A 25,505-nucleotide genomic window follows, 5' to 3' on the forward strand; every position below is an offset into this window, starting at 1 on the left:
TCTTAAGAATGAGTGTTTGCTAGAAGTTATCCGAATAAAATCTGTCTATAAACACATATTCGGCTGTTCTTGCTTGAAAACTTTTTATTAGATAGGTTAAGTCTGAATGAGGTTTATACAGGTATAGCTATTTCCCGTGATTCCATCCGAGTCCTGTGGAAACTACTTAAAAACTGATGACTTTAAAACTAGTAAGTAAAATATGTCATTTGAATATAGTGTAAGCTGTCACCCAACAGTGCAAGATTTGTTTTAATTGGTTCAGTAGTTTCGGAGCTTTTGGGGTACAAACAAACAAAAAAACTCTCGCAAAAGTCCACAAGTTTGCTTACTTAATAACTGATACTTATTTATCTATCTTTTTCGTTAGAAAGACAATTTCCAAATTCAATTGTCCAATCACAAATCTAGTTCATTACTATTTCAGAAGATACATTTACTTTTAAATTGTTTTAACCTTTTAGATCCCACGTAGGTATCACGCGTGGGCGTCTTAAATAAACCTATTTTGAAGTTGATTTCTCTTTGAAACCTTTACCCAAAAGATATGTCTGGTTATTATGAAAAGATAGCTCTTTTCAAATTGAACACATTTCTTTTGTTTTTCGTCCTATCTTAAATAGTGCGTGGGATTCATCAAATTGAACATTAGAGTTAGTGTACTTACAAAATATTTTATTTAAGAAGGTACGTAAATTAATATGAATGTTTTATTTTTTGCTCTCATTACATTAATCTTAAGAAACTAAGTTATTTACAAACGATTTTCCGTACGACACTTTTTTGATTCGAGTCTAAGGTTAGAAGTAATTTTTGTATAAAATTATGTAAATGATAACTTTTATGCTTTTTTTACGCCTTATATTACTGTCATTTATTTATTTTTCATTAAAATTTAACCTACTTTCCGGACCTTGATATATAGAAACCGTTGTCCTTTACTTTTATCTAAATCGTTTCAGTAGTTTTGGCTTGAAAGCGTTAGTGTGTAGCAAAGGGTGTGCAAGGTTTTTGAGACTTGTACTTGTACAAAAGTAAAGATTACTATCGAACACTTTAATCCATCTAACATTTAACAAACTAATTAATTAAGTACAAAACTACTCGATTACAAAGGCACACCTAATTTACCTAACTTCAATTAGGCTCACGGTAGAAACAAAAGAAAATTGATTGTTTAATTGTTTTAAGTGTATTGGGGAAAAACAAAAAATTCAAAACTTTTTTTAGAAGTGTCAGTCTTAAAATGTAATAGACCAATTTGAAAAAAAAAACTCGGTTTTAGTTAGGCTATTCATCGAAGCAGGCTATGTGTTACTTGTTATCCAGGTACGTAAAGTTGTTCCCACAGGTTGCGGGTGTAATTGCTGACATAATTTAGTGTTTAACAAACTAAAAATAGCTGTAGCAACAGCAGTAACAGTGTCATACTTTTTTTTTTGTTCTAACAAAACATTTAGAGGTAAGCATAAATGTTTTAAACTGTAAATAAAATCCAATTAAAAATACAGTCCACAAAATTCTTATCTACGGATTAACAAAATTCCAGCAAAATTAATGAGATTTCTCAGCATCTTGAAGATTATCTCAACTTTGATGGCAGAAGGTGTATAAGAGAAGCCACGGATTGCGTTGATTGTCATTAAATTAAAGAGGCTTATGTATAACAAGACTATATTGTTCAATACAATGTATTTTATTTATTTATTTAACCATTTATGTACACAGTAAACACACACACGAAAGAAATATAAATAACATACCCGTAGTAGGAGATATAATACACAAGGTGTTTCTCGGTTCCACCCGCATGGGCACAACTTCCTGTATCCGGATACAAAATAGTCTTTGTTTATTCTCAGTATTTGTGTACCTTGTTTGCACATTTAAATCGGTTCAGTAGTTTTGGCGTGAAAGCACAACAGACAGACAGGAATACTTTCAATTACATGAAGGAGTAGTTATTAACATACTACATTGTTTAAATATTGTTTCAACAAAAAATACACGCTGAGTTATTTAGGGCACAATTTACTATAGTTTTTGTTAGGTTGCAAAAATAGTTTCGTCAAGATACTCGTACAAGCGAAACCATGGGAACAAGTAGTATGTTCAAAAATTACATATGTACCTACAATCCATGCACATACACTTCTGCTTATCCCCTTAAGTTCAAAACAGTGTGAAGTTATAAATCGTGAATATGTGTAAAATGCGAATTTCAATGGTTGCAAAGTGGGCTAACTGTATTTACATAAAAGTGTTTGAAACTTTACGCGACTGGAAGTGGCTAGTGCAGCACTTTCAGTCGTTTAAATAGTCATATTGTGGTCAGGATTATAGTACCGACATATGTAGATCTGCATGTGAGTAAAAGATTAGAACAAAGTTTCTCTTTACAGATTGTATTACCTAGGCATGTTGTACAAAAAATAATAGTTTAAAAAACTAAAAAAAAACACGCTAGTCATGTATTGTCATCAGAATTAGAGCGTGTGCAAAATTTCATCCTAATCGAAGACCGGGAAGTAGGTAAAATTAAGATTCCAAATCTTACATAATGTACCTAGGTACATAGTTACAATTGAAGCTAATATAAGCGTGTAAAAACTGGCCAGGTACGAATCGTATCTACGCAAGAAAGGTTCCGTAACAATATCTATAAAACGAGGTAAAAAAATATGTTTTTGGTAATAAATAAGTATTTATTGCATTGATCTATTTTTTGTTAAAGCGGCACAGAAACACATCTTCTATCAAAATTTCGCATTTCGGTCTACGTATCACGGTTCATGATATACAGCCTAGTGACAGATGGACAGACTATGGTCTATGGTCTCTGGATCGTACACGTTGTACCATTTTTTCACCAGTTTCCTTAACGTTTTCAATAAAAACAACGTTATTTATTTGACATAACAACTCTTAAAGCAGACTACCCCACAATCTATGTTACCAACTACCCTCCATTAGCCACGTATGTCACAAGTAATCCTTAGGAAGCCTCTTACGAGCTGACATGTTATAGGCAATCAGCTTACTTGTACTTAGTTTCTGTAGCCACATCTAGTCTAGGTATGAGCGTACCTAGGACATGGGGCTTTTAAGTAATAAAGGATCTGGTAGTGAAGAGATGTGGGATGACACATCCAGCCATGTTTTGAAACGTAAATCCTTGTGAGTCTTGCTAGGGATGACTGGAAATTCTTACGAAAAGGACAACCTGTTATCTAGTCGATTTTGTTTTTTTTCTTGTTCTTGTAAACATATACCCATGTTTTAACAAAATAAATTATCTTTTATCTTTATGTTTTTCTGTCTATGTATTTTAACTGCTGGCCCGAGGCTTAGAAACTGGTAGTAATTAGGCGAGTTCTAATTAGACTCTGGAACTACGAACCGATTTGAAAAACGTCTCTCACAGTTGGTCACACTATCCTCATGTGACGTAGGGAAAGTCGGGGAACGAGAGAAGTTTCAATAGGACGCTAATGAAACCAGGAAACAGCTAGCATTGCATTTTACAAGGTTGGTTGTCAAACCTAAATAAGGAACTTTGGATTTTATTTCGTCATTTTTTTTTTGTAAATTAAACCTTATCTACATTAACGGTATCTCATTTCACTCTTTGCGCAGTGGACATCAAACCGAGATGGTATACAAAATAGGTTTTAACAAAATGAAAGAATAACAACGAGAGATTATTTTCGAAATTCCTGAGTAAAAATCAACTCAGACAAATTGCCTCGGTGAGTAAACAGCCTTATATTATTTAGAAACAAATTGAGGTCTCGATGCCACAATGTTTAATGTTTATAGACCTTTGAGGTGTTCTTGGCAAATAGTATTTAATATAGCACGCCTTTCAGGTTGAATTCCAGGATCTGTTTTACCTATCCTTGGATTGAGTGGACGGGGGCGTTTAGAAGTGTTTCTCTGAGAAATATTAATACTGATGGTCAGTCGTGAATATTTCAAATTAATTATAGAAACTATCATTTCGATTTTTTAATATAAAGTCATAAGTGGTCAATACCACTACTCGCTTTATGTACGACTACTACTCGTTTTTTTTTATAATTTAAACATCATCAGCCCTGCCCAATGTCCTGGGCAGCCATACAAGCCTAAGACAAGCAATACTGCCTTCCACATATTTATGTACGTAAGTATGTTTTTTCAACCATATCCGGCTTTTACAAATTACTTATGTTTTATTTAACAGACCTTCCCTTCAATAAAACAAAACTTAGTTTAAAAATAAAACATTTAGGAATGCTTCGTCAAATTAAGAGAAAAGGGCCAACAAAAATCATACAGCGAAATGACCAAATTTTTCACTGAGCTCACCAAAAAGAAATGCTAACACAGATTATTAACGTAAATTAATTTATTTTTCTCTAACAAAAGGTAATGTTTTAACTTCAGCCTCGGTACAACGTGTTTGCGTTGCAAATCATGAAATATAACGCTGTGTAGCTTGAACAAATATATCTAGTGTTCTACTTTGAATAATTTTTGAGATTTCAGTTTGAGCAGTAACAAAGCTGAAATAATGTTTCTGAGCACTAATCTCAGAAACTGCTAAGATGGTGGACATAAGCATGGTTGTTGAAACTGTTTCCTAACAATGAAATGTAGCATTTTCGAAGTTTGTTAATTCTCATTATCCGCCTAGCCTTTTCTCAAAAATGTTGGGGTCAGCATCCATTTTCATCGGATGCTGCTGAGGACATGAAGCGACTGCCTATCTGACCTGCTGAATCTAGTTACATTGGCAACCCTACACCCTTAGTAAGACTGAGTGACAGGCTTCCTGGCTTCTGACTACACATTACGACTGTCAAAGATGTTCGAATGACAACCAGGACCTACCATCCTCCGAGCCTTTTTTCCCGTGCAATATAACGTATAATATAATTCTGTTCATAATTTCCAAAGTTCATACTTTCCATTTTCTTCCCTTCCAACGCAAAGTAACAAACAAATAGACGAAGTCTAAACATTGAGGCCCGAAACAATAATTTACCTTTTTAACAGACAGACAAGTGATGTTGCCTATTTATCTGTGTTAGCTACCTGGACTATTGACAAATAGATGATTACTAGAGATACACTATTCGTAATTATTATCTTTGTCCAAGAAATATGTGTATAGAAGAAGATATCTACATTATTTCTTCCATTAATTACAGAAAGAAAATCCAACAGAGAATTTCCAAGAGTGAGCAGTCATACTTTTCAGTTTGAACAAATTATCTTACAAACTGAGATTTTAGTAGTTGTCCTTCTAAAATTCAGTCGTTTTAAACCATGTACATAATATTTAAAACTGCTTCATGCTTCAACCGCATACAAAACGCTATATTCATAATTCGAATTCCATAAAATGACAAAAGAAAGAATGTTCGAATTCCAAAATCATAATAATGGTCGTCAATGAAATTCCTGCAAAAATGCCTCTATCCACGGTTTCAGTAAATCTAAAGCGCAGAACGCAATGAATAGCATATTTTCTAGCTCTAAATTAATACTCTTTTAATATAAAAATCTAGTTTTCGAATTCATTTGTTTTTCTGCATATTTTTCAGACCTGATGCGTTGTATGTATTGAATTGTTAAAATATGAGTGTTTTTGTGCAACGCATACTCACATCTTGGTTATGCTTTTTTTTTTAATTTTATGTTGCTTAATGACAAAATATTTTCCGAAGTGACTCTATAAGAAAATTGTGATGTAGATGTAGATGTTTTGTTTATTAATTTAATTAAGAAAAAACCTTGTACCAACCTAATACCGCCAACGTTCAAAATGATACGATTCTCTCCATCCATTCCTGTTAAATGCTCACAGTAAACATTTGAAACTATTTCACAACACTTTACCGATCACAGAGAAAACTTTGACAAGCGACCAATGATTAATAGCAATTTTTTTTATTATTTTCACTGACACGAGCGCGATTTGTTGACGATTTCGACGCGTGGTTTGGGCGGCGGCGCGGCGCACGAGCGCGTGCTTCTCCGTCGGCCGGCCTCTCAACACTGGGATAGTCGGATGTTTGAGATGAAGGGGGGGAACCAACCCCACCTGTGGCCTGCACGCACTGCAGTCAACCCTTTGCGCCTTTCAAGTTTATGATGAAGCTAGCGGGCACGCTTTTAGTGGCTTTTCATTCAGCATCACTTGCATAAATGTTGGATTTGCTATCATTTTTTTAGTGCTTCACTTGTGTAAGTAACGCCTGTTCAATGCGGATGTTTCTTTTGTCCCGTAAGGCTAACAAAGAAATATCTTTGAGACTCAGCAGTACGTTAAATGATAGTTTTGAACTGCAATCAACTATTTGAACTTTCGTAACACGTTTTCTGGTAACTAATTTCCAAATTTTCCATAGAAGTTTGGTTTCGAGTAACTGCAATAAAGTGACTGGACGTTTTACTCCGCCCAAGGATATTCACTGACCGACGTTTTTCTTAAGAATAATAATAATGAGCATTTCCATCTAAATGAGACACTATTGATCACGATCTAAATATAACAGTATCTCGGATTATTTTTGCATCTATTCCTAATCGATACGATCACATGGGTGGAGTTACAGTTAAAAAACTTTGTTTAAATAGCCCGTGGCTAAGTCAAAGCGGTGAAAAGCCGTGGTGGTAGTGGGTAAAGGACCAACCTCTCAAGTATGAGGGCGCGGGTTCGATCCCAGGTCAGACAAGTACCAATGCAACTTTTCTAAGTTTGTATGTACTTTCTAAGTATATCTTAGAGACCATTGGCTGTGTTTCGGATGGCACGTTAAACTGTAGGTCCGGGCTGTCATTGAACATCCTTGGCAGTCGTTACGGGTAGTTAGAAGCCAGTAAGTCTGACTAGTCTTAGCTAGGGGTATTGTACATACAAATAATATCTCAAGAGTTTTCCCTGATATATCATAATTTATGGAATTTTTTCAAGTAAACACAATGGCCATTGTTTTCATTAATAGTTTACATTAGATTAAATCTTGGATAATATTGTTATCATAGTTTCTGCGTGTTATTTCATTGTACCAAACAATATGGTTCACTTGAAATATGGAAGATATGTAGAATTTAATGTGTTTATTTGAAGAACGTATTTTTTGTTATGTGTTTATTTTAATTGTTATAATTCTTTTAGTATTGAATTCAATGGAAAATATGATTTTGCTAATGTTTTAGAGAATTGTTCAGCTGTGTTTGTGATAACTATGTTTTGATATACATACGTATAATATCAGTTCTGCCTCTTTGATTTTGTATCTTGAACAAATTACGAGTGTTTTACTCAATCGGCTGAAAACTGAAACATGCCCTCATAAGGTTTATCATTCTATACTTGATCTTAATCCATTAATAAACAACTGAAACCTACAGAAACAATCAGTGTTTCTTTAAACCTGTTTTTTTTTAATTTTTTTGTTCATTTAGATATCTCTTTCCCAAACAACCTATTTTAAACATGGTCTTTCATACACAAAGGTAGATATTGTATGACAATTTTCATAATAAAAATCTTTACGACTGCCATTAAATTTTATTTTCACCTGGCTCCATGTTTTGTTTGAAAGCGCACTCAAAATTAATTCTGTCCTAACATTAAATTTGTTATCTGCTACCTATCGTTATTTTTATGCATAATTGCTACAAATTGTACACCTTTTGTAGCGAAAACAAAGGCAGTAAATTAAATTAATTATACAGTCAGAAAAAACGGTAAAAAGAGATAGATAAACGTTGTAAATATAAATGGTATATATAGGACACCTTGTATTGTCATTTTCAGTCAGTAGTATTTGCTACATTAATTGAGTTACCTACTTCTCTATAAGAGAAGAGGCCTGTGCCCTACGTTGGAACAATATATAATGATAAGAATGGTGGTAGTTCTGTCTTTTTGATCCGTGTAAAAATGAAATGAAAAGCATACTTTATATCTACTAACTGCAAGAGTTTTAGATTCACTCGCTTATCAAGGACTTATGCAGGATGTGTCTCTAATCTGCCTGACAATCTTGCACATGTAAAAACCACCGATTTCATGTTTCTGTATACTGTAATCTTATAATAAAAAGACGATGATGATGATGTAAAATATGACTACGATTTCCAGCATGAATAATTTTCCCAATATCGAAGATATATCTACGCCAACTTGCAAACATTTCAAAACTTAACATTGAAACTACAATACAAATACAACACACATTGGTAGCGAAGGGTTAGGTATTGTCTGTACCCTGTACCCACCCACAGTGAAGGGTTGATGTCTATTTTATGTATATTGTTTGATCATGATGTGATTTCAGCTGATTGTCTTAATTTAATTCATGTGTGGGACGACTGGGTAAATCTCCCGTTAGAAAGATTCTTGGAAAATCATTCGTTTGTTTTCGTGTTGGTTCTGAGAAAGGGAAAAGGTATGTTGAATTTTGTACTACATAACACTGGAATTATACTTACGTAGGATTATAAACGAGACATAAATTAATATAAGGATCTTGTTATTTTCCGGTAACATATACATACATGGGTATAACCGATTCTTCAAACCATAGAAAAATAATTGTGTTGCTGGGTTGTTTGTTCCACAAACACATAGGGAGTGGTGAAGGGAGGATGTGAACTTGAACTTTCTTTCAGGACAGATTTTCAGCCAAATTGGAAAAAAATATTTTTTTAATTTTTTCTTGCGTGAGGGTGACATAAGTTAAACAGTTGCACCGTGTATTAATCGGTGATTAAAAGTGTACTAATCCCCTAGATAAAATTACCCTATCATCGTCTACCTAACCTTTTCATCAGAACTAAATAGAGTAGAACTAAAGGTGAGTTTCTAGTACTTTCTATAGCAAAGTTTCTTCACAATAAACTATACAAATCTCACTCAATAGGCTTTCAAAACATTAATTACTATTAACTATTATACCTCAAGTAAAAGCTGTCGTAATCAATCTAACTATAACTATTAATACTAGAAGTGTTTGGGATTAATTAACCAAATGACGGTTTAATATACCGCCATTAGGGTAAGGCTGTGACCACACCGAGTTGTGAGTGTGGACCCGGCTTTATTACTTAAGTTTTACGCAAAGACTAATGGTTTTTTAACATAAATTAAGGAGGAAAATAGAAAGAGATTGTAAGAAAAGCGTTCGGTTTTGTTTAATATAGCTACTAGCATCTCCACGTGGTTTTAGCCGCGTCCCAATGAAACTGCTTCGCGCACCTGGACACAAAGCATCTTATTGCCTTCCTCGATCAATCAATTGTATTAGTCATTGCTTATAATCAAATACATGAATTTGGTAGGGGAAGCCCGGGCAAGAAGCATAGTGCGGGTAAGAAGAATAATCGTTTTTTCCATAAATCTATAATAGTGGGCGCTTTGACAAATTTTCTAATCGTGTCCCGTGCGACCGGCGATGCCATGACAGTTCAACCAAAACAATACGGGAGTGCATTTGTTGTGGAAAGAAAAAAAAAGAAATTTCGCTGTTTTGTTACGATTTTTGTGAAGGTTTGTACATGAAAATTTTGTATAAATCATTAGTTATCTATGAAATGTTTTATTTATCCATTTGCACGTTTATTTAAGTATTATTTGTGAACGTTACTTTTTGTTTACCTACTAAAATTATTTCGAGCTTTGACTTGTTTCGAATATGAGCGCGTTGGGCAAAATGGATATGGGCAAAACGGATACCTATCCGGCAAGGTAAATAATAAGGCATAAGGCAAATAATAAAAAAGACCAAGATTTCAGAGTAAGCAGGCCCCAGCAAGACTAAAACTAAAAGACCCTCAGTCAAACAACAGATCAAAAACCCGAAACCAGATTTTTACTGTTTAGTGTGCGCTGAGAAATTCACTGAACCACCAGCCGAAGATTGGATTTATTGTAATCAATGCAGAAGCTGGGCTCATGAAGACTGCACTTCTTATGTAGGAGTTGGCAGCTACTTCTGTGATGAATGTGAAGACTGATCTTAATTAATTCAACATTATTCTTTTTGCCCTTGGGGCGTATCCGTTTTGCCCGACCCCTCCGGGCAAAACGAATAATTGATACTTTTTGTTAATGCTCATTATTAATATAGAAATCGTTAAAGTTTTTAAGTTTATGTGATTGTTTTCCAAAGATTATTAAACATAGTCCAAATTAAAATTACAAAGAGTTCTATTGATTCACAGATTGTGGTTTTATTAACAGTATCCCTTAACATATGCGTTTTGCCCGGGCTTCCCCTACTTACAAGTTTCATTAAACATAGAGACTTCCTCGATAAGGTATTATTGACTAACGACTGCGACGAAAAATCGTTTGAAACTGTTAAAACAACTAAATCTTCCTCTTTTACAGTACATGCTGAATGATAGTTGTCTCTACGATAGCTTTAGTGAGTCGTAAATGTAATTCATTGATTGATAATACTATCTAACACTGAAACAGTTTTTCAAATCAATCTGGTAAGTAGTAAGTGAGGGTATAAAGTTAATATTAGGTATGTATAGTTTTTCACAAGTAAACAAGCCTTAAACAGACATATACTTCAGGATTTACTCTGACATAATCATATGTTTGCAGCCCAACACTATTCTCAGTGTTACACTAGTTTCACCCAAGGTTTTACCTATGTTTTGACAAGTTAAATCGTGACAAGGGTACAATGGGCGCTCGACGGGTTGGCCCCAGTAATTTTTCATTAAAATCGAAAACTTTGACTCTCAGCGAATAATTTTAGAACAATTTTTTCATTAAGCTAGGTATGTGAATATGATACTAAAATCAAAAAGGAAAAAGTTTTTTTATGCAGTGAAAAAGCTGTTTTAAAAATTCATAAATATTTCACTTATAGTGTATTACTATTTATTTTATATTCATTTTACAGTAATTTATTTTTATCTACAATACATATTTACAATAAAAATCAAAAACTATCCTAGTAAAACAAACAACTAAAAAGCGTCAAAAAATTCGTCCCCATCGCTGTCAACTGGGAGCGTGCCCAAGAGGCTGGCAGCATTACCTCGTTGGATCGCCATGCTGATTCTTTGTCCGAGGTAATAGCCAGCCTTCTGGTCACGAGAAGCGTCAACCAGCCGCCTAGAAAGATATAGTGTATTATTGGCTATTTAATTGTGTAATTATTTTATTTGGTATCAATAGAAATTTGCCATTAGAGCGTACGGCGGGGTTGAAATATCCATGTGGACTCAAATTCAATAAAGAGAAAAAAAAAGTATAATCCCTAAAATACTTTAAAAAAAACTTTACTTTCCTGAACAACGACTTAAATTAGGTACTTACTCAGAACAAAACATTTCAAGTTTTCTTTCTTTTCAACAATGTTTGTCTAAGTAAACATAAGATATGAATTTACACAAAGTTATCGACACATTTATATAGGTTAAGAACTGAGATACGCTTCTTGCAAAGATAAAGTTTATTTCGAAACAAATTTTCAATGTTGCATCTGTTATCGGTTTTAACACTGATAAGAATATTTTACAATTCCATACTTTTTCATAAAACTAGTCATTCTTCGCGGTTCCGCCTGCGTTGCGAGGATACTCCTTCCCGTATCCGGGTAAAAAGTAACAGAGAGTCCTTTCGGAAGCTTTCGCAATTTTTTAAAATCTTTTTAGTATTTTTGGCAACAGAAAGTTACTTTCGCAAATTAAAATGTTACAGTTTTAAGTTACTTAACTACTACTTATTTTTATTAATAACGGAGAAATTATCACGATATCAGCCTTAACAAAGCTTAAATTAGTCTAAAACACAAGCTGATTATAAGCAGCTACTCGAAATTGGGTTAAAGGATAAAAACGCTGCGACAAACGACAAACTTTAAGATATTATCATAAATTTTAACTTTTTTGGGCACAGATTAGCGAGTCGTTTAGCACATTACGAGATTAAGTAACTTTAGCTTTACCATTACAGTACAATTATTGCTCATCCGTATTAATATTATAAAGCTGAAGAGTTTATTTGTTTGAACGCAATTATATCATGAACTACTGGACTGACTTGAAAAAATATTTGCGCGATTGGTAGCCCATTTATGTAGCAAGGCTACTTTACTTTTTATCTGGATGCGTTGAGTAGGCTACCACGGGAATCCGGTAAAACCGTTGGCGAAAACTAGTTTGTAGCATTGGCATAATAATAAGAAAACTCTTGTACCGATTTACCACATTATTTGCAAATATGGGGTTAAGTTCTGACAAGTGTATCATACTTAACCCCTTCACGATCATTTTCTTTTCAGGTTACGCAGAATTCACATTAAAGCATCTTTATTGTTTAAACTTTTTTTATTCACTGAAACTTTGAGAACAGCCTTCGTCGAGCCATTTTCTTCCGTACAAGGAGGCTTTAAAAGATTTACAAGTTTGAAGAAAAAACGTATAATAAATAAGAGCTAATGGTAAAAGAGCTGTTCATAAAATCTTATGCATTGTTTGGAAAAACTGGTATGAAAAAAAAGATCTTGTTTTTATTTTTAACCAGAAAAAAGTTAAAATATGTAGTTTCATGCCTATGTACTAGAGATACATATGTATTGTAGTTCATAAATTTCAGAAAAAAAATACCTACGTGGTTCATTTTAAACCTCATACTGAATACTCATACTTATTAAAAATGCAGTGAAGCCCGCAGAGAAGATTCATCAATATATAAGTAAAGAAATGCCCATATACAAACTTCCAGACACACTTAAGTATTTGTATATAAGGCAAAAACATTTTTGTATGAAAACGCACTTACCCAATACTTTAAGATGAACAAAATATTTCGCTTTATCTCCCTTTTATCTGAGATAAATCCCGATAACCAGTCACAGAGACCAAATGATTCAGTAGTCAGTTTACCGTCAAGTGAGTTGAGTGTTAACAGTAAGTCAACAGTTAAAGTTAGTCAAAATGTTAAGATGCTGGTTATGTCTGTTAGTGATTATCAATGTGGTGTTGTGTTACCCTTATTTGTTTGAAACGAAGAAATTCAAAGTTGGGATTGAGTATGAGAGTAAGTAGACCCTTAATTTCCTAGACCTTTTCGCATTTATGTTAGAGTCAGCTTCCATTCAAATAGATTTAAAGCAGGCTTTCATTAGACGGATAGAGTGGTGTTTAACATGTAGTTTCTGACTATCTGGTCTCCTTACCCCGGGCTGTATTAACTAGGTTTTGTTTAAAACAAACAGATTGACATTTTTCATTTTTATACATGTGAAAGTAACTCTACCTGATTTAAAACTACTGAACCGACTTAAATAAAACCTGGTACACGAATAGTCCAAAGCCTATTAAAAGTCTGAGAAAGGGACACCGGCTTATTGGGTGTGTGGTCTTTTGTCGGTGAGAGAGAAGTAGTTTTCTCGGGAAGCGGATGAACCTACGGAGTGCACCTGGTCATAGCATAAACTCTGTCTGTTTTGATGGTTATAAGGGACCTTGACCCTGACCTACCTTTTGTTATAAAACCTCACCATAATGACTCTAGTCTTCTAAACATTATGTACCTGCTCGGTCATCTTTGGTCTTATCTATGCACATTGTTAAAGCTTGAGTCATACTGATAGTGAATTTGATAAAAGATGATATTTTTTCCAATTCATCATCAGCATTTTTATCTTCCCATTGCAGACCACATGCCTCTTCTCATACGGAAAAGGAATGACGTGGTGAACGGTAATCACTACGCTTGTCCGAGGCGTATTGGCGATTTTACACTTTTAAATCATTAAAAAATAATAATTGATTTCCACTTATTTCAGATTCTCTGCCAATGAAGGGTGGATCAGACAGATACAGACATAGGAATAACTTCGATCCATTCTTTGTCACAGTCACAGCTAGATCCAAGGTTAGTTACAAAACTTCTGAAAATAATGTATATACCTAGTATTTCAGTGCTTATATACCTACCAGCGGATTTTTCGCTCGGTTTTTAACATGCAACACATTCCACCATCATTGTTTGAATGCAATATTATCTGGCTTTGCGCCCTTGCGCTCCGTGCGGAGAGTCCGCTTGTGAGAAAACGCTTGTGCTCTCTGAGAAATACTTATAACCAAGAAAGTTTTCACGTTTTCGAACGCCGAATCCAAAAATATTGTGTAAAAACCATAAATTTTTGTTCAATATGTTCTAATCCAATCACCAAAGTAATGACAACTTTCAATATTATGGACCTATGTTTTCATTCAGTTGCAATAATTTTCCCACCTTCATTACAGAGTGGCTACGTCATAACATACCTAGAAGTGACAGCCACGGTGGATCTAAGAGGAGAAGTGGACTTCAAAGTCATCAGAGGACAAACAGGGTCCACCAGCGTGGTCTTTCAACTGGTCTCAAACAGTTCAGACTTCTTGTCTTACTCCTACATGACTTACGGCATAAGGGAAGAAGAGTATAGAAAGGTGATGATAGCCTCCTATGATACTCATTCTTAGGTTAGTAAATCGCCTCTGCTGTGATGGTTAAGTGAAATAAAAATGGCGAATTCCAAAATATGTTTCTGAATTTTATTGCCTTGGTTAATAAATCGAGTTCATTTTTATTTCTATTGCAGTTGAGGTGATAAAATGTTATAATAATAATCTCGTTTTTGGAAAATAAAAATAAATACTGTGCTTTCGTATTTTAATGCAGCGCTATCTATTATCGTAACTATGAACTAGAATGACGACCACTTTACTTGGGTGGGCCGATTTTAAATAGATACGCGCTTCGCTTGTAATAAGCTACTACTATTCAATAACAGATGGCGCTGTTAAGAGTATCTTTTAGTTCGAAATAGTTGTGAAAGAGAAGTGTGAAAGCTAAAAAAATAAAATTTTAATTTATATAATTTTCAGCTGCTACTTGCATTTCCGTTATGTGTAAACAGTAACTATTATAATAAGTATCATTCTGTGTACATTCAAAAACCACTATTCAACAATAGATGGCGCTGATTATGCTACGAGAAGTCACACTATATTTATTAACCTGCGAACGAAGTTTTGTAATAGTATCATTAAAATTTTTGTTTCAGATGGCAAATATTATCGTCCTACCCCCTCCAACAAACAAAGGCACGACGCTACAATACTATGGTTTCAATATTACTGCACTTATATTATCGTTATTATATTTTTGTATCTTATAAATAAATATTTAACTAATACTGTAGGAAGTAATTATGTGTTATTGTAATTATAAGAAAATGTAATGAAAATATATTATTGTTTATTGCAAAACTATTTCTTTCATTGCATGTGTAGGTATATTTCCTTTAGTTCGGTAGCTACACTAGCTACTTATCTCAAGCCTATCAATATGCCCATGTATCTTACTTATTTACTTGCCTAATTTAAAAAAAAACAATAGAATGTGTTTATCTTAATTTAATCAGTTATCACACAAGAAGAACGCACAAATTTTTACAAAAGGTTGAGTACCAGAAACAATATTTTTTATCGTCTCAGTGCCACTCCACATGAGTAGGTATCCGCCGTTGCCTACACGCGTGCGTATCGGTTTTACTGTAAGAAAACCTGCACATTGTAAATTATATTGTTTGGACGTGTTGTGATGAAGCCGAATATCATAAGAAAGACTGTAAGAAGCGGCGAGCCGTCCCCCAAAGCCGGTAGCAGCATTTCCCGGGCCTAAAATAAAGGAGGTTACAAATTATCATTGGTGTTTAAGGTTTGAAAAATAAACTATCGTTAATGTAAATACAGTGCGTGGGTTAGATTCCAGGCCAGGCCATTGCAACTTTTCTACAATTGTATGTACTTTCTAAGTATATCTTATACACCGATGACTGTGTTTTGGATGGCACGTTAAACTGTAGGTCCCGGCTGTCATTGAACATCCTTGGCAGTCGTTACGGGTAGTCAGAAGCCAGTAAGTGTGACACAGTCTAACCATGGGGTATTGGATAACTGGGTTGAGGAGGTCAGATAGGCAGTCGCTTCTTGTAAAACACTGGTACTAAGCCGCGTCCGGCTAGACTGGAAGCCGACCCAACATAGTTGGGAAAAGGCTCAGGAGATGAAGATAATGTTAAGTAATGAGTTAAAAGACCTGATCACATTCATATAGTTCCTCGTCTCTTGCGGGGGCAGCTTGCAATCAGCCGGCATGCTGACAAAAGCTACTTCAGTTGAATTCCCCATGAATGCTCTGACGCCCTGAGCGACGACACCCATCGCTACCTTCTTTGATAATGACAGGTTACCGTGTGTTCTAAAAACATATTAATAACCTCTTAATCAAAAATCTCTAGACCTAGAATTCAAGGGGATTACCATCACAGGTCCTATACTTGAAGTTTTTTTTCTCAAACTTGAGATTTTAGTCATTGTCTGCTTTTGTTGCGCAATTCGACGGAAAAGATCACGGGTGAGATGCAGGGTCCTCATAAAAAAATAAATTAAAAAAGCCTTTATTAATTTCTTGCAAAAATATACAAAACAAGTAAGACTGAACTTAATCAGGGTCCTCATATACTTATTTATTTATTTTTAGGCTGTAATGTCGTACTGATCACTTATACATTTCCTTATCTTTCGACCGAGTCCAGCAGTCTTGATGTCCATTCTGAGGTGTCCATTGGGTGACAATAGTGACCCATCTCTCCGGATGCATTCTTATACTCAAACTTATCGTGGTTAAAGCTTCACTTCTCTATATTTCAGTTGGAGCTAATTAAATTAAACTCTCTATTTGGATTCCAATTTAATGTAGCAGTTATTTAACTTACGTTTTATACATATCGTACATATCGTTAAAACAGCCGAGGTGCCCGGTACTATAGTTGTAGGTAGCCTGTCGGTACAGGGCGGCGGATAACCCCATGTTTCCGATGACGCCTTCGTTCCTCACGATGTCCCTGGCTACGGCAAATGCTGACAGGTTTCGTCCAGCTGGTCCTACTAACTGCATTCGAGATTTTAACAAGTCCGCTGGCTGGACTGCGGAAATTGCCATCATGCTGTAAAAACGATTACTTGTAAAAACGGTTTAGATAGGTATAATGGTGAACGCAAATCATCGGAGTCAAAAATAACGCATGGAAATGATCAAATTCTGGAGAGACCTCGCCCGTGGATCCAAGCTGAACGAATCAGCAGCATAAAATCTGATGATGTACAAGGGGAAAAGAGGATGACGATGATTTGTCATGCGTGCCACCATTCTTGTATTGTCGACGTCATTGTCAGGAGCGTGACGATTAAGAAGAAGAAAGACTAGTTACCTGATCTCAACTTACCCACTAGCTGCTCCTATGACAAAAGTCAACCATTTAGGCATCATCCTCCTGGCTGGCACCCTTTTGTCGGCCATTTTAACGTTTATTTTAGAATTTATTCACACATACATTTAATCAGATCCAATACGAATCTGATGAATGTCAAATATTTTGTTCATTTTCTATAAAACTGGATTTAGCTGTTTTTATTCAATTTTACATCGGATATTTTTAAGTTCTTTTGATGAAGTCTCAACTTTTGACAGAACAGTATGTGACATTATAATAGATGTCGGATCCTAGATCTATGAAAATGATTTTGCTGCCAATCTAAGGAGGTGTAATAGAACATTTCATTACAGCCAGAAAGAACCAACGGCGCACAGTGTGTAATTTTGCCTCAAACGCGGACATCCTCATTTTATATGCTATTTAGAAAGGTAGAAATCGAACAAATCCCCTAATAAAACTCCGGTGACGTTATCTATCATAGTTTTCGAAAAATATTGAAAATCGAGAAAAGTCCATAGAAACCAAAGAAACGTTTTATTTCCGTTTTTAATATTTTTTTCCATTACATGTTTTTTGGTTATGATTCAAATGTATTTCAGGCACCTATTTATATTGAAAAAGTTAAAAAATCTCGACTAGTCTCGACGAAAAAAATTTTTTTCTGGTATTTAGTTTTTATTTTTTTTCTGAGATGTCCTGCAATATTAGCATTTTTTTCAAATGCCATATTATTAGTTGCTGTACCTATTACTCCCACAAAAAAAACTAGATACTTTAAACATAGGACTTCGGAGATATTAAATTTTAAAATTTTAATTTAGGGTTGTCACTCAAGTGTATGGTTTACTTCAGTGATGGTCGTTATACTTATTTAAGGTTTAGTAGATGACAGAAGTCAAAGAAAAGGTCTTTTAAAATTCCTATAATATAATATCTGTCTCTTTTATCTTATTTTTATCACATAATATTAAAATTAGCATTACGCCATGTACCTATTTGTTGGTTATAAGGGGGTTATAAGACTTAAAATTGTATTCAGTTTTGCTGTTGTCACCCAACTCTTTGATTTCTCTTAAATTACAGTCACCGTAATTTTATTTTTGTCTTCTTAATATGGATTTTAAAATTATTGGTCAATTGTTTCCTGAGATGCCATTCATGGTGGCATACATGACAGTGTTTTAGTTTTAATTTGAAATAACTATCACAGACTTATTTCACCGTGGACTTGAATCATCTGATCCATATTTATCTACCATATCCCACAATAAAAGAAGTACACCTAAAAAATCTTTACCCCCAAAGGTTTATTCTCTGTTGGAAGTGACAATGGACAATGTGCGTTATATCCCAACGGATTCTATTTTCGAATTTGAAGAAGTGGAACTAACTTCAGACAAAATCCTCATTATTTCAGATACTGAAGATGTGGCGTAAACTGATATTTGTTTTTTTGGTAATTCCCTTTTCTTTCATAAACTTAAATTTTAATACTGGCTATCCACCGCAGTTTCAACTGCGTTTTTGGTTCCTGCTTCACCTCCGGTAGCATTCATGCTTCATGTATTTTGCTTTCATATTATTATAAAATAAAAAACTGATATTCCACATTTGTTTTATCTCGAGGTGGTTCAATATTTTTAACAAATGTTGCTAATAGATATTGTGCAATTTTTCCATAACATACCTAAATAACATAATCTAGAACTGTATTTCATCACACCGTATAGTCCCATTAAATAAACTCATGCTTTTTTTGACAACCCTATTTCCATAGAAATTGTTAAAAAACTTAGAAACGTTATAGCTCTGAAGTCCTGCACGTTAAATGTTCCAATTTTTCACAGTAAGACGCTACATAACTAGAGTGTATTTTGGTGGTAAAACAAAATGCTAATGTCGTATAGAAAAATTTATATAATTTATTTTGCAAAATTAAACAAATATTTTTTTTCTCGCATTCCAGCGAATGCAAAGACTTGTAATTTATACACAATATTATTAAAACAACCTTCAATTCATGGTTAATTTTAAATAAAGCGAGAGTTTGTTATTTTGGGAAATATCTGCAAAAAACTTTTTGACAAAGTTCATTGACCTTTCAAAAAAACTCTCGTAGCTTCAAAATTAAGAAATATATTCAAACTGGTGTTTCATATTATATTATATAACAGTTATATCCTTCAGAATTTACAATAAAAAGATGATGTCCGCTTTTGAAGCAAAATAATATACTGTGCGGCGGTCGATACAGCCCAGGTTTTTTAAATGCTGGATTCCGGACACTGCCGTCCCATTTGTCTCATAGGTATTTAGAATGATATACATTCCGAAATAAAACACAGCGCAACTAATGAAATCAAGAATGTTGTTCTAGCGTGTGGGCAACTTTTGTCACTGCTTATTCTTTGAGAAACGAAATTATATTTAATAAGAAAAACAGCAATATTAAATTAAATCATAATTTAATAAATTACCAAATACTTTCCCAAACAATATACAAAAGGAATGCACAAATTTTACATAACTTATTTAAAAAATATTGATACCGACGAGCTTCACATAAGCGTCCGCCTTCTCCTATGCGTTTGCGCATCGGTTTTGTGGTACAACCATTTTTACAATAACTTTCACTTGCACCTCTGTAAGACTGAAAATAAAAAGACTGGGTTGTTACATCCAAACAAAAACTTCTCCACAATGAGCGCCGTTTCAAGGACTATCGTCTTCTGCAAATCCGTTGAACCAGATGCCTAACGAGAGCCTCATCAAAGTTTCTTGCTATTAGACCATTGGTCGTCATGACAATTGGCACAAGATGATAGCCGTATCAACATTCCACGCGGTGACAGCCTCGAGTGCCAGGATATATTTAATTTGTATCTCTTTCTCAGTTCCCACGAATTTATTATCATGAAAAATGGGAATATCGATTTTCATCACACTAAGCGATCAATCACCATATAATAAGCCTGTTAGCTATAATAGTCCTGTTAATGATGATAGAAAGTGATGTAACGTGACATGGTATTTTTCAAGAGCTAGGTCGGGAGTATATTTGTTCTAACCACGTTCTGTTATCATCGTTAATATCTAAAAATATGAAAATGAGCATATACCTACTCACATAAATTACAGATTACCAGCGACAGGCTAGGAAGTCAGGATTCCGCAAGAAGGTACCCGTAGCTTCTCACTTTCGAAGTAGGGTAGCACTAGCACTGTACACCTCACCGCGGTCATCGCTATATCAGAAAGCCAAGACGAACTCCTTAAGAAAAACTTGGTTTCATAATATTAACTAATTAAATAAATATCTACCTAAGTATACTACGATATATCTGTCAAGTAAATAGTATTAATCTCATTAGACACCAGCTATTCGTCTGCTTTATGCAGACGCTTATGTCCACAGCTCAAATACACTTTTTTTACCTTTAAATACATTTCCTATGTCGATAGAATTACCCCCAAAAAATTACTTTTTTTTATTTATTGTCATCTCGCAGTTCAGCTTAGTACAGCAGCGTAGTAGCTGTTTACTGCTTAACCGACAGGTAAACGATTCAACAATCTAATAGATACACATAAAATAGATATGAACTATTTTACAGAGATGCCATATAACCATGAAATGCAGTAACAAGTCTTGAGACACTAACCGTTCGTATTTGTGATACAATCGCTTCATCTGTTCGAGGAACATAAATATCAAAACTGTCATAGGACCAATCTTCATGTATGTCGGTAACAAGCCACTCCATAGAGAAAGAACACCTTCATTCCTGATAATTTTACTTAAAACTGCGAACTGGCTCATTCCTTCTGCTGAATTCTGTACTCTGAAAAGTGGCAGGAATCTTCTCGTATATCTCTATCGTGAACAAGTCGGATTTCGATAGATCTTAATATAACAAAACATAATAAAACATCTCCCATAATTTTCGAGATAACTATTTTTCTTCTTTTGCCCTTTTATATAGGTAGGTATTTAACAAAGTTTAACTCCAAAGATCAAAATTTCATTTTTTGCAAAGGTGCTCATTACCTTGTCTTGACGATGTCGACGGGCAGAGAAGCGACAGTTGTGATGAACCCGGATATCATAGCCGCGACCGTGTGAAGCGGCAAGCCATCACCAAGAGTCGGCAGCAGCATTTCTCGAGCCTAAATATGGGAGATCACAAATTATTCCTCTCAAGCCCTTTTTGGGAGAAGGCTAGTTACTTTTAAATGTTTGTAACAATACAAGGAAGTCCAACTATTCCTAGAGCCAGATGAAATTGACAACTTTCTTTTTTGATTTCCAAAAAATCTTACTTTGCAGTAAGGTCTAAATAACGAACCTGAGCATATGAGCCTAATTGAGCACCGTTTACGACCATAGCTCTGCTGACTGTGGCACCGGCACCCCTCCATAGAGTTCGCACACCCTCCTCTCTGACTATCCTGTCAGAAAAAAAATCATAGCTAGCTATTGCCTAAGAACCATAAAATCACCTACCATCCCATGCTTAAGAATAGCATCTTAAAAGAAAATAATTTTAGACGCTCATCCTTTCCCTGCTGCATTGACATTTACAAGGCTGATGATGATATAATAATGATATTTTCACTACAGCTAAATAAATTTTATTGCTATGTTATAACGGAGATGTCACTCAGGCTGGACTTCACTAAAACTGAGTTATCCAAAATGGAGATGAGAAGAGATGTTTTCCAACTTAATACTCTACCGCTGTCTTCTTTTCGTCTCCTATTTGATGACTTATAAGCCTTGTTACTTAAGGCCAGAAGAATCAACTATCGTTAATTTTAAATAATAAGCTTTAATGGTATCTAAAGACCTGGAGATAGCGTTGAACACATTCCTATAGTTCCTCCTATCTTGCTCCGGCAGCCTGCCATCAGCCGTCATTCTGATCAGAGCTACCTCAGCCGGATTCCCAATCAAGGAACCAACGCCTCCAGCAACGACACCCATCACCACCTTCTTCGGAAATGATGGAGTACCGTATTTTCTAAAAAAGAAGAACAACTAATAAACTGAATATCAAAATAAAGTTTACGGAGACATTTAAGGCATTCCATCAAACGGTTTAAATTGAAACTTTTCTTTTAAGTTAAGCTTAAAGATTTAGTAGAAAACATCACACTAATAGCTTAAATTACCATTCGTTCTCCAGTGTCCATGATCTCTAACTGACTTAAAACTATAAAAAAGTTACCAAAGGCTTGGAAGACCTTGCAAACTTGGTATGCCAAACAGTAGCAGTAACTTGTTTAACTTACGATTTATACGTGTCAAACATAACGTTAAAACAGCCGAGGCGCCCAGTGGTGTAGGTCGCTTGGCGGAACAGGGCGGCGGTTAGACCTCCGTAGAACCCTCTGACGCCTTCATACTTCACGATATCCCTGGCTAAGGCAAATGCTGACAGGTTCCGTCCAGCAGGCCCTAGTAACTGCATACGAGTTTTCAACAAGTCTGCTGGCTGGACTATGGAGATTGCCATCATTCTGTAAAAACGTTTATGTATGAGGAACAAAAATATATAAATTGTCTGACCAAATATGAGGTCCAGATAGACCAGCTAGGAGGCGATGAGACCAGATTGAAACGGAACGGAGAAGTTTTAAAACAATCAATAGCATTTGATGAGATTTTTAAATAAGAAAATCATATAACCTTTTCACTGCGTATCTTACGCTCGTCCATCGATTGACTAATATTTTGGCTGTAAACTTACCCACTAGCCCCTCCTAAGAGGAAGTTCAACCATTTAGGCATCATCCTCCTGGTTGGAGGGAACAACTTCTGGTCGGCCATTTTAACGCTTATTTTTTAATCAATTCACACATACATTAAGTCAGATTCAATACGAACCTGATTAATGTAATATGTTTTTTTCATTTTATATATAAAACTCAAATTTGCTATTTTTATTTCATGTAAGATTTTTTTACTAAAACGTGTATAGATTTATAATTTATTGGCGCATTGCATTGTTTAAAAAGACACTTTTATAATCTGTCAAATCTTTCGTCCAAGTTTGACGTTTGACAGAATTACCGGCGATAGAATTTAATTTATTTATGGTTCGATGGAGGTTTTATACCTAAATATTTTTCTAGTTAATTGTAACAATTTATTAAATAATAAAATTAGTCGGTAAACTACACGTTCATGAGTAAAATATCCATCGAGCTTTCCGTCGAGATGGATGACTATTTTATTGCTTTGCATTTAACTTGGCAGAAAAAAGTAAACAATCGTAGTTGCGGGACTATTCTATGGAATAATTGGAGCCAGGAGGTCCCCCAAATTGTTCAACTTGATTACGACTTTTCAGTTCATTATTTTTTATGCAGGCGGATTTTTGTTTTGGGCATATTTTTTATACACAGAATATTACGTTCAAACTTACAAGCTACGTGCGAAAAACATAACCCACCCAAAACAAAAATGTGAAAGACTGCCAAGTTCGATAATATGGGAATGCTTCGCCTATAAAAGAAGTGAGATCTGAATAAGTACCAAGTTCCATACACATACCTCAGTTAAAAATAGTTACTTTTTAATGATGTTACTCGGCAAGTTTTCATACACCTTGTTATAAACCTACTAAACGCAATGAATCTAGTATTTAATTTTCTATTAAAACTTGCCAAGTAACATCATTAAAAAGTAACTATTTTTAACTGAGGTATGTGTATGGAACTTGGTACTTATTCAGATCTCACTTCTTTTATAGGCGAAGCATTCCCATATTATCGAACTTGGCAGTCTTTCACATTTTTGTTTTGGGTGGGATTTCATTTATTTTTGTAAGGTTGTTTATTTTATTTTTTTCTTATGATGAAGTTAGTTAAAGAAATGTCTCATTAATATATACTATCTTTTACACCAATGACTGTGTTTCGGATGGCACGTTAAACTGTAGGTCCCGGCTGTCATTGAACATCCTTGGCAGTCGTTACGGGTAGTCAGAAGCCAGAAAGTCTGACACCAGTCTAACCAAGGGGTATCGGGTTGCCCGGGTAACTGGGTTGAGGAGGTCAGATAGGCAGTCGCTTCTTGTAAAGCACTGGTACTCAGCTGAATCCGGTTAGACTGGAAGCCGACCCCAACATAGTTTGGGAAAAAGGCTCGGAGGATGATATATACTATCTTTTAGATTTTTTAATATGCACTATGTTTCTTACAAAGAAATGAACTAGATTAACTAAATGGACTAGATTTACCAATTTTATGTTATCACATGTCATGTCAGTTAGTTAGTTAGTTATCATATATTATGTTCGTGGATCAAAGTTACACATTCGTTATTTTCGAAAGTGATTCACACTTGGCCGTTTTCAGATTTTTACTTTACTTTGACTATTAATACAAACCTTTGTACCATTCGAAGATATATAAATATAGATAAATTTAGTTCGTTTTAGTTCCTTAGGGGTATAAATTTACACCGGGTATAAAACACCTTCATTATTTTGAAACCGACTCACACTTGGCCATTTTCAGATTTTTCCCTTTACCTTGACATAAAGACCTACCTCCATCCAAATTTCAAGTCAATACGACCATTGGAAGTGGTCTAGGTTTTTGATGAGTGAGTCAGTGAATCAGTCAGTCAGTGAGTGTATAGTAAAAATAGCGATTTTCTGACGTCAATATCTCAAGACCTACAATAGGTATATTAATGAAATTTTGTATTTTAGATAAGTGAGGGGGTCTCAACAGATACTAGAAATTTGATATGCGTAAATAAAATAGATTTTGAGTTACAGGGGGGTCGAATTTGGCCCGAAATGGTTCGTGTAATATAACCCACGGCCGGTGTGTCGCTTTTTTTGCTCGAACTTGGCGGACACACTGCCGTGTGTCTAGATCCTTTTTAGCAGTATGGTAAAACTGCGTCCGCCACCTACATTCTTGTGCTCGTAATTTCTTCTATTCAACCTTCTAGCCGAGACATAAAACGTCCGTCTATTCACTGGTAGATGGCGCTAGACGAAGATATGCAGAATTCCAACAATTTTTATTTCGATGTTTTGTTTTCATCATTTTGTTGATGTAAAATAAGACAAATTATTCATTATTTTAATCTAAAATGAATATGGTTATGTTTCTAAGCACGCCGTAGAAAACTGTTGCAATAAAATCAAGATAATATTCTAAAATACTCATTTATTCCTCTAAAACAA

The 25,505-nt window shown here is 34.8% G+C and overlaps 4 protein-coding genes across 5 annotated transcripts in view; 1 reads left to right on the forward strand and 3 right to left on the reverse strand.

Moving 5' to 3' along the window:
• LOC110376737 (potassium voltage-gated channel protein Shaw) overlaps nt 1-6,031 on the reverse strand; it is a 204,222-nt gene extending 198,191 nt beyond the window's left edge. The window contains exon 1 of the mRNA XM_049846126.2: nt 5,792-6,031. Coding sequence (XP_049702083.1) covers nt 5,792-5,835 — 44 coding nt within the window. The 5' untranslated portion in view covers nt 5,836-6,031. The remainder of the gene's footprint in view (nt 1-5,791) is intronic.
• A 6,857-nt stretch (nt 6,032-12,888) lies between these two features.
• LOC110373183 (uncharacterized) lies at nt 12,889-15,231 on the forward strand. Of its 2 annotated transcripts, none has more exons than XM_021330365.3 (4): nt 12,889-13,063; nt 13,815-13,903; nt 14,278-14,463; nt 15,081-15,231. In XM_021330365.3, the coding sequence occupies exons 1-4, from the start codon at nt 12,961-12,963 to the stop codon at nt 15,192-15,194; spliced, it is 492 nt and encodes a 163-aa protein (XP_021186040.3). In that variant the 5' UTR covers nt 12,889-12,960; the 3' UTR covers nt 15,195-15,231. The 2 variants fall into 2 exon arrangements, with proteins under 2 accessions (XP_021186040.3, XP_049702538.2); XM_049846581.2 differs by having other exon boundaries at nt 12,891-13,063; nt 14,278-14,496; nt 15,081-15,211.
• A 359-nt stretch (nt 15,232-15,590) lies between these two features.
• On the reverse strand, nt 15,591-17,510 carry LOC110373184 (mitochondrial 2-oxoglutarate/malate carrier protein). Its single transcript, XM_064039033.1, has 4 exons — nt 17,307-17,510; nt 16,797-17,027; nt 16,118-16,279; nt 15,591-15,696 (listed from the first exon to the last, which is right to left on the reverse strand). Exons 1-4 carry the CDS (start codon nt 17,378-17,380, stop codon nt 15,633-15,635), a joined length of 531 nt encoding a protein of 176 aa, XP_063895103.1. The 5' UTR covers nt 17,381-17,510; the 3' UTR covers nt 15,591-15,632.
• A 2,248-nt stretch (nt 17,511-19,758) lies between these two features.
• Nucleotides 19,759-23,127, reverse strand: LOC110373185 (mitochondrial 2-oxoglutarate/malate carrier protein). Its single transcript, XM_064039254.1, has 8 exons — nt 23,048-23,127; nt 22,590-22,817; nt 22,145-22,318; nt 21,644-21,746; nt 21,346-21,464; nt 20,960-21,139; nt 20,425-20,542; nt 19,759-19,947 (listed from the first exon to the last, which is right to left on the reverse strand). Exons 1-7 carry the CDS (start codon nt 23,125-23,127, stop codon nt 20,491-20,493), a joined length of 936 nt encoding a protein of 311 aa, XP_063895324.1. The 3' UTR covers nt 19,759-19,947; nt 20,425-20,490.
• Nucleotides 23,128-25,505: the final 2,378 nt, after the last annotated feature.

This window comes from Helicoverpa armigera, chromosome 18, assembly GCF_030705265.1.
Source record: "Helicoverpa armigera isolate CAAS_96S chromosome 18, ASM3070526v1, whole genome shotgun sequence".
NCBI classification, from domain to species: domain Eukaryota; kingdom Metazoa; phylum Arthropoda; class Insecta; order Lepidoptera; family Noctuidae; genus Helicoverpa; species Helicoverpa armigera.